At 44.6% G+C, this 14950-nt stretch overlaps 1 protein-coding gene across 1 annotated transcript; it reads left to right on the forward strand.

Annotated features, from left to right (window-relative positions):
- Window positions 1-447: 447 nt before the first annotated feature.
- On the forward strand, window positions 448-957 carry LOC124044390 (protein S100-A1-like). Its single transcript, XM_046364043.1, has 2 exons — window positions 448-579; window positions 751-957. Exons 1-2 carry the CDS (start codon window positions 463-465, stop codon window positions 955-957), a joined length of 324 nt encoding a protein of 107 aa, XP_046219999.1. The 5' UTR covers window positions 448-462.
- The last annotated feature ends 13993 nt before the right edge of the window (window positions 958-14950 follow it).

Below are 14950 nucleotides of genomic sequence, written 5' to 3' on the forward strand. Positions count from 1 at the left end.
AGATTAAATTACCTATCTGTGTCTGTGTGTGCACAGTCTCTCCAACGAAACCAACTCAAGAAGGTTCCAAGATACCGGACACAATGTGTGTAAGACTGTTGCTTTTAAAAAGCTGTCTCTTCATCTATCATCCATCACATCTTTCACGTCAAACCAAGTAAGGTTACAAAACACTGTCCAGTGGCCACAGTATGTCGAGAAGGAATAGCTCATTTGTAGCCTGCAATTTAACCTCCCAATATAGTAGCCTAGGCTTAGAATTAGGTCATCTCTTTCTCTAGTTTGCTGACCTTCTTCCATCCAGCGTGTATATTTCACTCTGTCTTGGTGGAGGCTTCACACCCATGTCCGTCATGTGACCGCACATGCGGTTTGGATGGAGCGTGCATCCTGTCATAGTTTCTGACCTTTGCCCTTCCCTCCAGTATGTCCAAAGAACCGTCTTCCAACCTGGAGAACGCAATGCAGATGCTGATCAAAACCTTCCACAAGTACTCGGGGAAGGAGGGGGACAAGTACACTCTGAGCCGTGGAGAGCTGAGAGAGCTGTTAACAGAGGAGCTGGGGAGTTACCTAGGGGTAAGAGGAGTGTACAAGCCGAGAGAGAGAGACACACACAGACACACAAACATACACAAACACTCACTCACAGGCAAAGAAAATACATGTACTGACAAGAATACACCCAATTCTTCAACCCCTCTCCCTCCCTCTCCCCATGTCCCTCTTCCTCTCCCTCTTCTCATCCAGAATGCACGGGATGGAGAAGGAGTTGAGAAGGTGATGAATGACCTGGACGCCAACAGTGACGGTGAGGTGGACTTCACAGAGTTCATCATCCTCATGGGAGCCCTGACGGTGGCCTGCAACGACTTCTTCATGGAATATAAGCCAGAGAAACTCGTCCACACGCCCTTCAAAACAAAGGAGGCAACGATAGAGGAGATTAAAGAGTGAAGGAAAGATGGGAGGAGGGACTGGGAGGAGGGAAGGGAGAGGTGGAGGTGGAGGTGAAGGGTGCAATGAACTATAGAGCAATAGTGAAAGGGTATAATTTATGGCAGCGTAGCCTAGTGGTTAGAGTGTTGGACTAGTAACCGGAAGGTTGTGAGTTCAAACCCCTGAGCTGACAAGGTACAAATCTGTCGTTCTGCCCCTGAACAGGCAGTTAACCCACTGTTCCCAGGCCGTCATTGAAAATAAGAATGTGTTCTTAACTGACTTGCCTGGTTAAGTAAAATTAAAATGAAAAAATCTTAATTTATAAACAGTGCAACTGCAATGTGTGAAAAGAGGCTGAGGGAACGTCACTGTGTTAAAGGAAGTAAAGTTTCGCTGATGGACACTTAGACAGGAAAAGCAGTGTTTCCCTCTGCAACTATCCAAATACTTTTCATACCACAGTTAGGTCACAGGTACGGAGCCAGTTACTCTGTGTCCTCTAATCCATGAATGGCACTGTACACCGCAGGGGTCAGCAACAGACTCCCCGGCGGGCCAAAATCAGCATGCGAGTGATTTTATTGGGCCCCCCCAAAGTTTTTAGTGGATTTTTATTTTATTTATTTTTTGGTAATAAAAGAAGACTGTAAAATCACCAGGAATTTAGGGAAAAAATGTGTTTAACTTAGAAAATCTGTTCCCAAGTATTCCCACGAATTAAAACATGTGATATGATCAATGTAATCAGTGACTGTTATTTTCAAATAATTATTTTTTGGGGGCCTAATTTGCAGTGTACAAATTATCCTAATTATGTTACGGCCCACAGATCAGGCAAAAATCAGCAGCGGCTGAATCTGATTGCCTTCCCCTGGTATACACAGTAGCATGTGTGTGTTCAGTTGTGTTCCCTATACAGCCTCAAATTCCAATTCAACTGTGCTTTGGTTATATATTCAGGATAGATTTAATTGAAAATGTTCATATTTTCAGTGGATGTCATTGTAACACACTACCACCAATGGAGTGAGATTGGTGATACTCTGAGTCTCATGAATATAAAGATTACATACCATAGATGTAGATATTATATGTATAGATATAACCTATTCAATCAATATTTCTGATACTTATTATGTATTCAGTGTTAAACATTTTAATATCATTAACCTTTTTCTTTGCACATATTTTGTAATTACCCATGTGTTATTCTAAATATTAAACATAACATTTAACCAGCTATCAATCAACATTGCCTGCTCTTTTCTGTGTCAAAACTGTGAACCTTCCTAGCCCGATAGTGATACACACCAACTAAGTTTGAAATGGTTGATGGATTTGGGTTAACTACAAATCAGATGTAAGCCTTCAATAAACCAGGGCTGTAGAGTGTAAATAGACATCATAGAATACAAGAAAGCAAGAAGTTAAGTGTGTAAGATGATCCACAGAATGGAGAGAGTGGGTCAGCACTGCAGTATATACACAGTAAGGGAGATTGGTTGTCACAATTCTACCTGCAACTAGCAGTTGTGCTGCTCCTGGCTCATCCTCAGGTGAGGTCCCCTCTTCATTAGCTGTTTCCGCGCTGCTTACTACACCTTCAGAATACTATCGTGTTGATCATGCACGAACTGAGCCAGGTTGGCTTAAGGCGGTTACAAACCCCACTCTGTGCGTGCATGCACTTGAGTGGAGACATTTTTGGGGGAACAGCAAACACTTTTTTCGTTGCATTCCCCAGAGAGGAAGTCTGCCTTGTGTAGTGTATATCCACTAGAGGGCTTGGGCAAGTAAGACAGATAGTGAGACAAAGTAAGAGTAGCTCTAAGTAAGAGTAGCTTACTTAGCAAAAGGGGCCAAGACACTTTTTTTTAACTCTAGCTAGTGATGACATTTGAACTTCTGATCCGGTGTTCTGTCTGTTTACAAATGCTAACCAGCTACATGTCAGCCTAGTCTGGTGTCATACACTTTACGACACAACTTTTTATCCACAGAAGTAGAAGTAAACATGCCACTTTTTGAATTGCAATTGCTGCAAAATGAGCAGAAATCTGTAGAGATTTTGTGGATCGTTGGAATTCTCAGTTTTGTGCAGGAACTGCCGATGGAAAACATTTTTGGATCTGAGCCCTGGCAAACTCGGGCAGCAAGTACTAAAACTACAAGGGCTTTTTCGCAATGGTCCTGATGGCAGTCTGCGATGCAAGGTACAGCTTCAGCATCTACCTCCCTCCCGATATGGTCTTGAGGGAGATGAGGGAATCTTCTCTCGAAGCAAGTTCGGCTCCTAACTCATTTCAGGCCAGCTGCCGCTACCACGGCCAGAGGGCTTGCCGGAGACCCAATCACCATGCCCATATGTCTTTGTCGTAGTCATTCCCTCTGAGGGGAAACCGGATGTGACTATATCCAGGTAAGATACTCTAAATACATTTGAAGTTGGAAGTTTACATGCACCGCAGCCAAATACATTTAAACTCAGTTTTTCACAATTCCTAACATTTATGTATGTAAAAATTCCCTGTTTTAGGTCAGTTAGGATCACCACTTTATTTTAAGAATGTGAAATGTCAGAATAATAATAGAGAGTATGATATATTTCAGCTTTTATATATTTCATCACATTCCCAGTGGGTCAGACATTTACATACACTCAATTAGTATTTGGGAGCATTGCCTTTAAAATGTTTCACTTGGGTCAAACATTTTTGGGTAGCATTCCATAAGCGTCCCACGATAAATTGGGTGAATTATGGCCCATTCCTCCTGACAGAGCTGGTGTAACTGAGTCAGGTTTGTAAGGTCTCCTTGCTCGCACATGCTTTTTCAGTTCTGACCACACATTTTCTACTGGGTTGAGGTCAGGGCTTTGTGATGGCCACTCCAATACCTTGACTTTGTTGTCCTTAAGCCACTTTGCCAACTTTGGAAGTATGCTTGGGGTCATTGTCCATTTGGAAGACCCATTTGCGACCAAGCTTCACTTCCTGACTGATGTCTTGAGATGTTGCTTCAATATATCCACATAATCTTCCTGCCTCATGATGCCATCTATTTTGTGAAGTGCACCAGTCCCTCCTGCAGCAAAGCACACCCACAACATGATGCTGCCATGGTTGGGAAGGTGTTCTTTGGCTTGCAAGCATCCCCCTTTTCCCTCCAAACTTAAAGATGGTCATTATGGCCAAACAGTTCTATTTTTGTTTCATCAGACCAGAGAAAATTTCTCCAAAAAGTACAATCTTTGTCCCCATGTGCAGTTACAAACAGTAGTTTGGCTTTTTTATGCCGGTTTTGGAGCAGTGGCTTCCTCCTTGCTGAGCAGCCTTTCAGGTTATGTCGATATAAGACTCGTTTTACTGTGGATATAGATACTTTTGTACCTGTTTCCTCCAGTTCTGGGATTGATTTGCACAATTCGCACCAAAGTATGTTAATCTCTAGGAGACAGAACACATCTCGTTCCTGAGCGGTATGACGGCTGCATGGTCCCATGGTGTTTACACTTGCGTACTATTGTTTGTACAGATGAACGTGGTATCGTCAGGCGTTTGGAAATTGCTCCTGAACCAGACTTGTGGAGGTCTACAATTTGTTTTCTGAGGTTTGGGCTGTTTTCTTTGGATTTCCCATGATGTCAATCAAAGAGGCAGAGTTTGAAATAGGCTCCTTGAAATACATCCACAGGTACTCAAATGATGTCAATTATCCTATCAGAAGCTTCTGACATCATTTTCTGGAATTTTCCAAGCTGTTTAAAGACACAGTCAACTGTATGTAAACTTCTGACCCACTGGAATTGTGATACAGTGAATTATAAGTGAAGTAATCTGTCTGTAAACAATTGTTGGATAAAATATTTGTGTCATGCACAAAGTAGACGTCCTAACCGACTTGCCAAAACTATAGTTTGTTAATTAACAAGAAATTTGTGTAGTGGTTGAAAAATGAGTTTTAATGACTCCAACCTAACCGTATGTAAACTTCCGACTTCAACTGTATGTTCTCTTCTTCTGGTCGATGTCTGTTCACATATCGTGTTGTGAGCTACACACTTGGTTTTCCTGTTTGGATTTTGCTGTTTTTCTTATTCACACTTTACAAATTCCAATAAAGACTACCATAATAACAATCACTTCATCCTAGTTTTTCATATTTTATTCAGGCTAGACCCTCAATACATTTACCTAACCTTGTGTCATGTGCAGGAGCCTTTCAATGAGGACCTTCCTGCTATGGGACATGGGTGAGAATGGCTGTCCAGCTGTAGACGATAACGCTAGACCCTCGAGACATCAATTTTATCAACATAACACAAGGTTGTACATTGGTGAGTTTCCAGCTGATAATAAGGACCTGCCTTGCTTTAGTCACTTGGTACTCCTAATTCAGGCCTCGGAATGGCAGTTGTAACTTTGTCCACCCGGCTGTAGAGGTTAATGCTGCTGAAGCTTTGGGGCACTCCAAGCCATCTTCTAAGATAGCCACTGATATTCCTTTCCATAGTCTGTATCGTTGTCATTGGGGTTTTGTACACCATTAGGGGCCAGAGTAGCTAAGGCAGAACTCCATGTTGGTAGCACAAGGCTTTGTATTCGGGAGACTAATTGGAGTATTCAAGGTGACAGACAGTGACACTTCAATTCTGCCTTGCACACTCTTGCCTGCATCTAGCTGATCTAGAGTGTAATCATTAGTCCAAACAGTTGCAAACAAGAGTTTATACTGGACAAATTCAGTGACGTTTATCACAGTTGTGTTAAAAAAAAAAGATTCTACAGAATCTGCAGAATGAATACACCCCTGTTCACTCGCACACAAAGTTCACTTTCATAGCAGCTCCATACAAACAGCATCATCAATTTGCTTGTTGTACAATTCCTTCTCGCATCTATGCGTGCTCTTCCTCTCACCTTTTCCCTTTGCTTGTGGACTTCAGTGCATAACACAACAGCTCCGACAGCCGTTGGAGCCCAGCCAACAGCGAGTTGCAGTAATCCAGACGGGAGATGACAAGTGCCTGGATTAGGACCTGCTCCGCTTCCTGTGTGAGGCAGGGTCGTACTCTGCGGATGTTGTAGAGCATGAACCTACAGGAACGGGCCACCGCCTTGATGTTAGTTGAGAACGACAGGGTGTTGTCCAGGATCACGCCAAGGTTCTTAGCGCTCTGGGAGGAGGACACAATGGAGTTGTCAACCGTGATGGCGAGATCATGGAACGGGCAGTCCTTCCCCGGGAGGACGAGCAGCTCCGTCTTGCCGAGGTTCAGCTTGAGGTGGTGATCCGTCATCCACACTGATATGTCTGCCAGACATGCAGAGATGCGATTCGCCACCTGGTCATCAGAAGGGGGAAAGGAGAAGATTAATTGTGTGTCGTCTGCATAGCAATGATAGGAGAGACCATGTGAGGTTATGACAGAGCCAAGTGACTTGGTGTATAGCGAGAATAGGAGAGGGCCTAGAACAGAGCCCTGGGGGACACCAGTGGTGAGAGCGCGTGGTGAGGAGACAGATTCTCGCCACGCCACCTGGTAGGAGCGACCTGTCAGGTAGGACGCAATCCAAGCGTGGGCCGCGCCGGAGATGCCCAACTCGGAGAGGGTGGAGAGGAGGATCTGATGGTTCACAGTATCGAAGGCAGCCGATAGATCTAGAAGGATGAGAGCAGAGGAGAGAGAGTTAGCTTTAGCAGTGCGGAGCGCCTCCGTGATACAGAGGAGAGCAGTCTCAGTTGAATGACTAGTCTTGAAACCTGACTGATTTGGATCAAGAAGGTCATTCAGAGAGAGATAGCGGGAGAGCTGGCCAAGGACGGCACGTTCAAGAGTTTTGGAGAGAAAAGAAAGAAGGGATACTGGTCTGTAGTTGTTGACATCGGAGGGATCGAGTGTAGGTTTTTTCAGAAGGGGTGCAACTCTCGCTCTCTTGAAGACGGAAGGGACGTAGCCAGCGGTCAGGGATGAGTTGATGAGGTGAGGTAAGGGAGAAGGTCTCCGGAAATGGTCTGGAGAAGAGAGGAGGGGATAGGGTCAAGCGGGCAGGTTGTTGGGCGGCCGGCCGTCACAAGACGCGAGATTTCATCTGGAGAGAGAGGGGAGAAAGAGGTCAGAGCACAGGGTAGGGCAGTGTGAGCAGAACCAGCGGTGTCGTTTGACTTAGCAAACGAGGATCGGATGTCGTCGACCTTCTTTCAAAATGATTGACGAAGTCATCTGCAGAGAGGGATGGGGGGGGAGGGGGAGGAGGATTCAGGAGGGCGGAGAAGGTGGCAAAGAGCTTCCTAGGGTTAGAGGCAGATGCTTGGAATTTAGAGTGGTAGAAAGTGGCTTTAGCAGCAGAGACAGAGGAGGAAAATGTAGAGAGGAGGGAGTGAAAGGATGCTAGGTCCGCAGGGAGGCGAGTTTTCCTCCATTTCCGCTCGGCTGCCCGGAGCCCTGTTCTGTGAGCTCGCAATGAGTCATCGAGCCACGGAGCGGGAGGGGAGGACCGAGCCGGCCTGGAGGATAGGGGACATAGAGAGTCAAAGGATGCAGAGAGGGAGGAGAGGAGGGTTGAGGAGGCAGAATCAGGAGATAGGTTGGAGAAGGTTTGAGCAGAGGGAAGAGATGATAGGATGGAAGAGGAGAGAGTAGCGGGGGAGAGAGAGCGAAGGTTGGGACGGCGCGATACCATCCGAGTAGGGGCAGTGTGGGAGGTGTTGGATGAGAGCGAGAGGGAAAAGGATACAAGGTAGTGGTCGGAGACTTGGAGGGGAGTTGCAATGAGGTTAGTGAAAGAACAGCATCTAGTAAAGATGAGGTCGAGCGTATTGCCTGCCTTGTGAGTAGGGGGGGAAGGTGAGAGGGTGAGGTCAAAGGAGGAGAGGAGTGGAAAGAAGGAGGCAGAGAGGAATGAGTCAAAGGTAGACGTGGGGAGGTTAAAGTCACCCAGAACTGTGAGAGGTGAGCCGTCCTCAGGAAAGGAGCTTATCAAGGCATCAAGCTCATTGATGAACTCTCCGAGGGAACCTGGAGGGCGATAAATGATAAGGATGTTAAGCTTGAAAGGGCTGGTAACTGTGACAGCATGGAATTCAAAGGAGGCGATAGACAGATGGGTAAGGGGAGAAAGAGAGAATGACCACTTGGGAGAGATGAGGATCCCGGTGCCACCACCCCGCTGACCAGAAGCTCTCGGGGTGTGCGAGAACACGTGGGCAGACGAAGAGAGAGCAGTAGGAGTAGCAGTGTTGTCTGTGGTGATCCATGTTTCCGTCAGTGCCAAGAAGTCGAGGGACTGGAGGGAGGCATAGGCTGAGATGAACTCTGCCTTGTTGGCCGCAGATCGGCAGTTCCAGAGGCTACCGGAGACCTGGAACTCCACGTGGGTCGTGCGCGCTGGGACCACCAGATTAGGGTGGCCGCGGCCACGCGGTGTGGAGCGTTTGTATGGTCTGTGCAGAGAGTAGAGAACAGGGATAGACAGACACATAGTTGACAGGCTACAGATGAGGCTACGCTAATGCAAAGGAGATTGGAATGACAAGTGGACTACACGTCTCGAAATTTCAGAAAGTTAAGCTTACGTAGCAAGAATCTTATTGACTAAAATGATTAAAATGATACAGTACTGCTGAAGTAGGCTAGCTGGCAGTGGGTGTGTTGTTGACACTACACTAATCAAGTCGTTCCGTTGAGTGTAATAGTTTTGACAGTGCTGCTATTCGGGGGCTAGCTGGCTAGCTAGCAGTGTTGTTTACGTTACGTTGCATTAAAAGAACGACAATAGCTGGCTAGCTAACGTAGAAAGTCGCTCTAGACTACACAATTATCATTGATACAAAGACGGCTATGTAGCTAGCTATGTAGCTAGCTACGATCAAACAAATCAAACCGTTGTACTGTAATGAAATGAAATTAAAATGTGATACTACCTGTGAATGCGACCGGGTTGTTGAGTCTATTTGGTAGACGTTGGCTAGCTGTTGGCTAGCTGTTGGCTAGCTGTTGGCTAGCTAGCAGAGTCTCCTATGTTAAGGACGACAAATAGCTGGCTAGCTAACCTCGGTAAATTAAGATAATCACTCTAAGACTACACACTCTAAACTACACAATTATCTTGGATACGAAGACAGCAAAGACAGCTATGTAGCTAGCTAACACTACACTAATCAAGTCGTTCAGTTGAGTGTAATAGTTCTACAGTGCAGCTAATCGGTGGACGTTAGCTAGCTGGCTAGCTGGCTAGCTGCTGGGCAGAGCAGTGAAGACTACGTTAGGATGGCGAAATACGATAATTACGCAATTATCTTTGATACAAAGACGGCTATGTAGCTAGCTAAGAAGAAATTGCTAAGATTAGACAAATCAAACCGTTGTGCTATAATGAAATGTAATGAAATGTAATTAAAAAGTTATACTACCTGCGGAGCGAAGTGCCGATGCGACCGCTCGCTCCAATCCGGAAGTTGCAGTATTATCTTATGCATTCTAAATTACCACCCATTTGGAAAACGAAAATGCAATAAATATTTACTCTGAGCTGCGCTTCGGTAGGTTGGTGGTAGATGGAAGGCTGTGTTGCCCAACCGAGTCCTTTGTCCCTTGAAGAATATCTCTGCTGGCAAATTGAATACATTGTAGTAACGTCGTTGTGTGGTAGACAGGATACTCTGTCTGTTCCTTCCTAACCCTTGTTTGCAGCGGCTGTTGCTAACTCAACGGCTAGGAGGTATCACTTCTGTAGTGAATAAATCAAATCAAATCAAATGTATTTATATAGCCCTTCGTACATCAGCTGATATCTCAAAGTGCTGTACAGAAACCCAGCCTAAAACCCCAAACAGCAAGCAATGCAGGTGTAGAAGCAGGTGTAGAGTTCAAAGTTCATGTTGTCTTCGTTCTGTAGTTATTATCTGAACCATTCTGACATCGGACCGTCGGCCTCACGTCCTCGGAACAGGAGGTTACATTGTTGTCAAGGCTTTATATAGGAAGGGAGAGGAGGGCGTGTTTGAAAAGTTGTATAGCCCATGTCCCTTCACAGGGGCGGCCACTGATTGAGCAGAGCCCTATCTTATGAAAACCCAAATCTCACATTTTAGAAGCTAAAATCACATTTCATCCCATCATGAATAATTTCATATTCAAACATTTAAATTGAACAACAATTCTATGTGAATCCAATAACTCTGATGTGTAGACTTTCCACTGTAGAGTTTGTCATCTTATCATTGATGAGAATGTCTCAGATGACAACCGAACTGACATCATATTCATTAAGTACCACCACATATGTTCAGTTGGTCGGATTACCAGAATATAGTTCATTTCCATCAGTAGGGTAGAGAGAGGAAAAAGGGGGGAAGAGGTATTTATGACTGTCATAAACCTAACCCCCAGGCCAACGTCATCAAATCAAATCAAATCAAATGTATTTGTCACATACACATGGTTAGCAGATGTTAATGCGAGTGTAGCGAAATGCTTGTGCTTCTAGTTCCGACAATGCAGTAATAACCAACGAGTAATCTAACTAACAATTCCAAAACTACTACCTTATACACACAAGTGTATGTACATAAAGATATATGAATGAGTGATGGTACAGAGCGGCATAGGCAAGATGCAGTAGATGGTATCGAGTACAGTATATACATATGAGATGAGTATGTAAACAAAGTGGCATAGTTTAAAGTGGCTAGTGATACATGTATTACATAAAGATGCAGTAGATGATATAGAGTACAGTATATCCTGTTAGTCCTATAGGGGCAGTATTTCATTTTTGGATAAAAACACGTGCCCGGTTTAAGCGCAATATTTTGTCACGAAAAGATGCTCGACTATGCTTGGAATTGATAGTTTTGGAAAGAAGACACTCTGACGTTTCCAGAACTGCAAAGATTTTCACTGTGAGTGCCATAGAACTAAAGCTACAGGCAAAACCAAGATGTTTGAGCGACCAGGAAATGAACAGGATTTTTGAGGGTACGTTTTCCATGATCGCCTTATATGGCTGTGAATGCGACAGGAATGAACGGACACTTTCTAGCGTTTCCCCAAGGTGTCTGCAGCATTGTGACGTATTTGTAGGCATATCATTGGAAGATTGACCATAAGAGACTACATTTATCAGGGGTCCCGCACGGTGTCTGTGTGGAAATTGGTGCGCAAAAGTCACCTACCAGTATTTTTCCATCCGAATCAGAGAAGAATGCAGGCTTCTAGGACTGGCATTTCAATGAAGAGATATATGACAAAACACCTTGAGGATTGATTCAAACAACGTTTTCCATGTTTCAGTCGATATTATGGAGTTAATTTGGAAAAAAGTTCGACGTGTAGGTGACTGAATTTTCGGTTAGTTTCGGTAGCCAAATGCATAGTAACAAAACGGAACGTTGTGTCCTACACAAGATTCTTTCAGGAAAAACTGGACATCTGCTATGTAACTGAGAGTCTCCTCATTGAAACATCTGAAGTTCTTCAAAGGTAAATTATTTTATTTGATCCCTTTGCTGGTTTTTGTGAATATGTTGCGTGCTAAATGCTAACGCTAAATGCTAAGCTAGCTATCACCACTCTTATACAAATTATTGATTTTCTCTGGTTCTAAAGCATATTTTGAAAATCTGAGACGACAGGATTGTTAAGAAAAGTATAAGCTTGAGAGCAGGCATATTTATTTCATTTCATTTGCAATTTTTAGAAATCGCTAATGTTGTGTTATGGTAATGAGCTTGAGGCTGTAGTCACGATCCCGCATGCGGGATGGGGCGGACTAACTAATATACTGTACTGGGGCGGCAGGGTAGCCTAGTGGTTAGAGCGTTGGACTAGTAACCGAAAGGTTGCAAGTTCAAATCCCCGAGCTGACAAGGTCGTTCTGCCCCTGAACAGGCAGTTAACCCACTGTTCCTAGGCCGTCATTGAAAATAAGAATTTGTTCTTAACTGACTTGCCTAGTAAAATAAAGATAAAATAAAAATATGAGATTAATAATGTAGTGTGTGTAAACATTATATTAAGTAGCATTGTTTAAAGTGGCTGGTGATATATTTTACCTCAATTCCCATTATTAAAGTACCTGGAGTTGAGTCAGTGTGTTGGCAGCAGCCACTCAATGTTAGTGGTGGCTGTTTAACAGTCTGATGGCCTTGAGATAGAAGCTGTTTTTCAGTCTCTCGGTCCCAGCTTTGATGCACCTGTACTGACCTCGCCTTCTGGATGATAGCGGGGTGAACAGGCAGTGGCTCGGGTGGTTGTTGTCCTTGATGATCTTTATGGCCTTCCTGTGACATCGGGTGGTGTAGGTGTCCTGGAGGGCAGGTAGTTTGCCCCCCGGTGATGCGTTGTGCAGACCTCACTACCCTCTGGAGAGCCTTACGGTTGTGGGCGGAGCAGTTGCCGTGCCAAGCGGTGATGCAGCCCGACAGGATGCTCTCGATTGTGCATCTGTAGAAGTTTGTGAGTGCTTTTGGTGACAAGCCAAATTTCTTCAGCCTCCTGATGTTGAAGAGGCGCTGCTGCGCCTTCTTCACGATGCTGTCTGTGTGGTGGACCAATTCAGTTTGTCTGTGATGTGTACGCCGAGGAACTCAAAACTTACTACGTTCTCCATTACTGTCCCATTGATGTGGATAGGGGGGTGTTCCCTCTGCTGTTTCCTGAAGTCCACAATCATCGCCTTAGTTTTGTTGAAGTTGAGTGTGAGGTATTTTCCTGACACCACACTCCGAGGGCCCTCACCTCCTCCCTGTAGGCTGTCTCGTCATTGTTGGTAATCAAGCCTACCACTGTTGTGTCGTCTGCAAACTTGATGATTGAGTTGGAGGCGTGAGTGGCCACGCAGTCGTGGGTGAACAGGGAGTACAGGAGTTGGCTCAGAACGCACCCTTGTGGGGCCCCAGTGTTGAAGATCAGCGAGGTGGAGATGTTATGCTGTAAGAGCTCTGATAGGTTAGGGGACGTCCTCCAGAAGTCGTCATAATTACTGTGTAATTACTGTGTAAGGCTTTGGAAGGGGGTGAGAGTCATCAGCCACCTAGGTTTCGTATTGAAGTACCAGAGGAGGAGGGAAAATACCTATCTTCCAGCTACACCATGGTGCTACACCAGAGAGCGTTGAGGGTACTGGAGACCTTCATTGCAAAACAATGTTTTAGTCAGTTATTTGGTGACGTGAATATATTTAGTATAGTTTAATCTAAAAATGATAACTTTTTTAATCCATTACTAAGCCCTCTATAAGCCGGGGGAGTTCTACTAAGCTGCATGGAATTGTTTAAAGAAGGTCATTCCAAGGACTATTTAGCTGTTTGATCTTGAATTGTACCCCTTGAGGAATATATTTAAAAAAAAAAACATTTTTGTTGTTGTTGTTGTTGTTGTCCTTACTGCTATTAGCCCATACAAACACATTGAATAACAGATTACATACAAGGAACAACAGATAGTCCCCCCCCCCAAAAAATCTAAAGGGCTTTTCTTCTGAAGTGTCTGTCCTATATCTGAGGGATATATGAAAGATCAGGAAACATTTTTATTTTTTATTTTTACAAAAAACTATGTATTTTTGGCACTAAACAGTCTCCATAATTTCATTCATGTTATCAACTGGTACCGGGGGACCGTCAGACGATTCTTGTGAGGCCTGTGGGCGTCCTAGAGCAAAACAACCAACATGTATGTGTTCGAGAGTCTCACCTTTCCTCAGAGGGGTCACATTAGTGTGTAGCCCAAACTGTTTGGACGTAACAGACAGAAGTTGGCTGATCGACTGTACCGACTTCAGACAAGTCCCAAGACGCATGTGGGGGTCATAGAGCAAAATGGAGAACACCGTCGTGTTCGTGAAAGTCTCATATTTAGTTTGTAGGCCAAACCGTTTGGACACTACAGGTGATTTTGTGAGAAGACATTTTCAGGATGTTTTATGGTCTGACAAACACCGCTTAAGCTCTGTCACCTTTCACCGCAGATACGGAAGTGCGACATCGGCGGATGCGGTGGATCGAGACAGATCTCTATCTTAAACTGACCAATTTTTATGGGATTTTTTTTTATTGTGCTAAATTGGACTCGGGGGGTTTTAATGGTTCACCATTTTTATGAGATTCACTGAGTAGGAAGGTCCATCCCTTCCTCTTCTGAGTTGCCTCCACTGGTCCACCTACCCTCTCTGCTCTTCCCTCGACCGGCTCTTGGAGGCTCCTAACACTGTGGTTTGAGTCCTGGTTTGGTTCCTCCTCTGTCTCATCAAGGTCTTGCCTTGTGCGTGTTGACTGTTGTTGGCTCACTGAACAGCCCATGTTGGTGCTGTGGATTTTCAGCCCTCTCTGGTTCTCAAGCACTTTTCCACAACTGCATGTTTTATATCCGAGTCCTCTCTCCTTGTCCTTTGTTTAGGCAAAGTCATCATCTGTGTCTGTGTCACACCAGCCTTCGCTTTGGCTGCCCCTACTGTCCAGCTCAGGAGTTCGGTGTCGCCGGCCTTCTAGCTGCTGCCGAACCTTCTGCTGGCAAACGCCCTTCACTCATCAACCCCAGACTTGTCTCGTCATCGTTACACACACCTGGTTCCAATACCCACTCCGTATATATACTCTCTCTGTCATTTGTTTTTGTCGGTCATTGTAAATGTTGCTTGTTTTCCTGAGAGGAATCTCTCCTACTATTTTCCTGAGTACTTTATTATTTTTCACTTTGGGTTTCGTCCCGCTTTTATAGTTATAGTGCTTTAATAAACTCAGAAGTTCTAAACCTGCGACTGCCTCACACCTCTCTACACTTGTGACAGTCTGACCAGTGAGCCGTTCTTCCTTCACCCCTCTCGGGTGCCTCATGGGGTATCTCTCAATAAATCATTCCATAGCAATGCTTTTTGGGTCATAGCCACAGGAAGTACGGGTGCTGAAAATACAATAATAATTATTATTCAAAACATTTTTTTAAACGCAGCACTCCAAACTACTTCTCATGACAGAGCTCCCTCATTATTGCATGCTTTGGCTAGCC

The sequence above is a fragment of the Oncorhynchus gorbuscha genome, linkage group LG09 (genome assembly GCF_021184085.1).
Source record: "Oncorhynchus gorbuscha isolate QuinsamMale2020 ecotype Even-year linkage group LG09, OgorEven_v1.0, whole genome shotgun sequence".
In the NCBI taxonomy this organism is placed as follows: domain Eukaryota; kingdom Metazoa; phylum Chordata; class Actinopteri; order Salmoniformes; family Salmonidae; genus Oncorhynchus; species Oncorhynchus gorbuscha.

Bases quoted from the DNA above. Each gene is read 5' to 3' on its own strand.
- LOC124044390 (XM_046364043.1), top strand. From the start codon at position 463: ATGCAGATGCTGATCAAAACCTTCCACAAGTACTCGGGGAAGGAGGGG. The intron at 580-750 runs GTAAGAGGAGTG...CTTCTCATCCAG, and splicing joins AGCTGGGGAGTTACCTAGGG to AATGCACGGGATGGAGAAGG.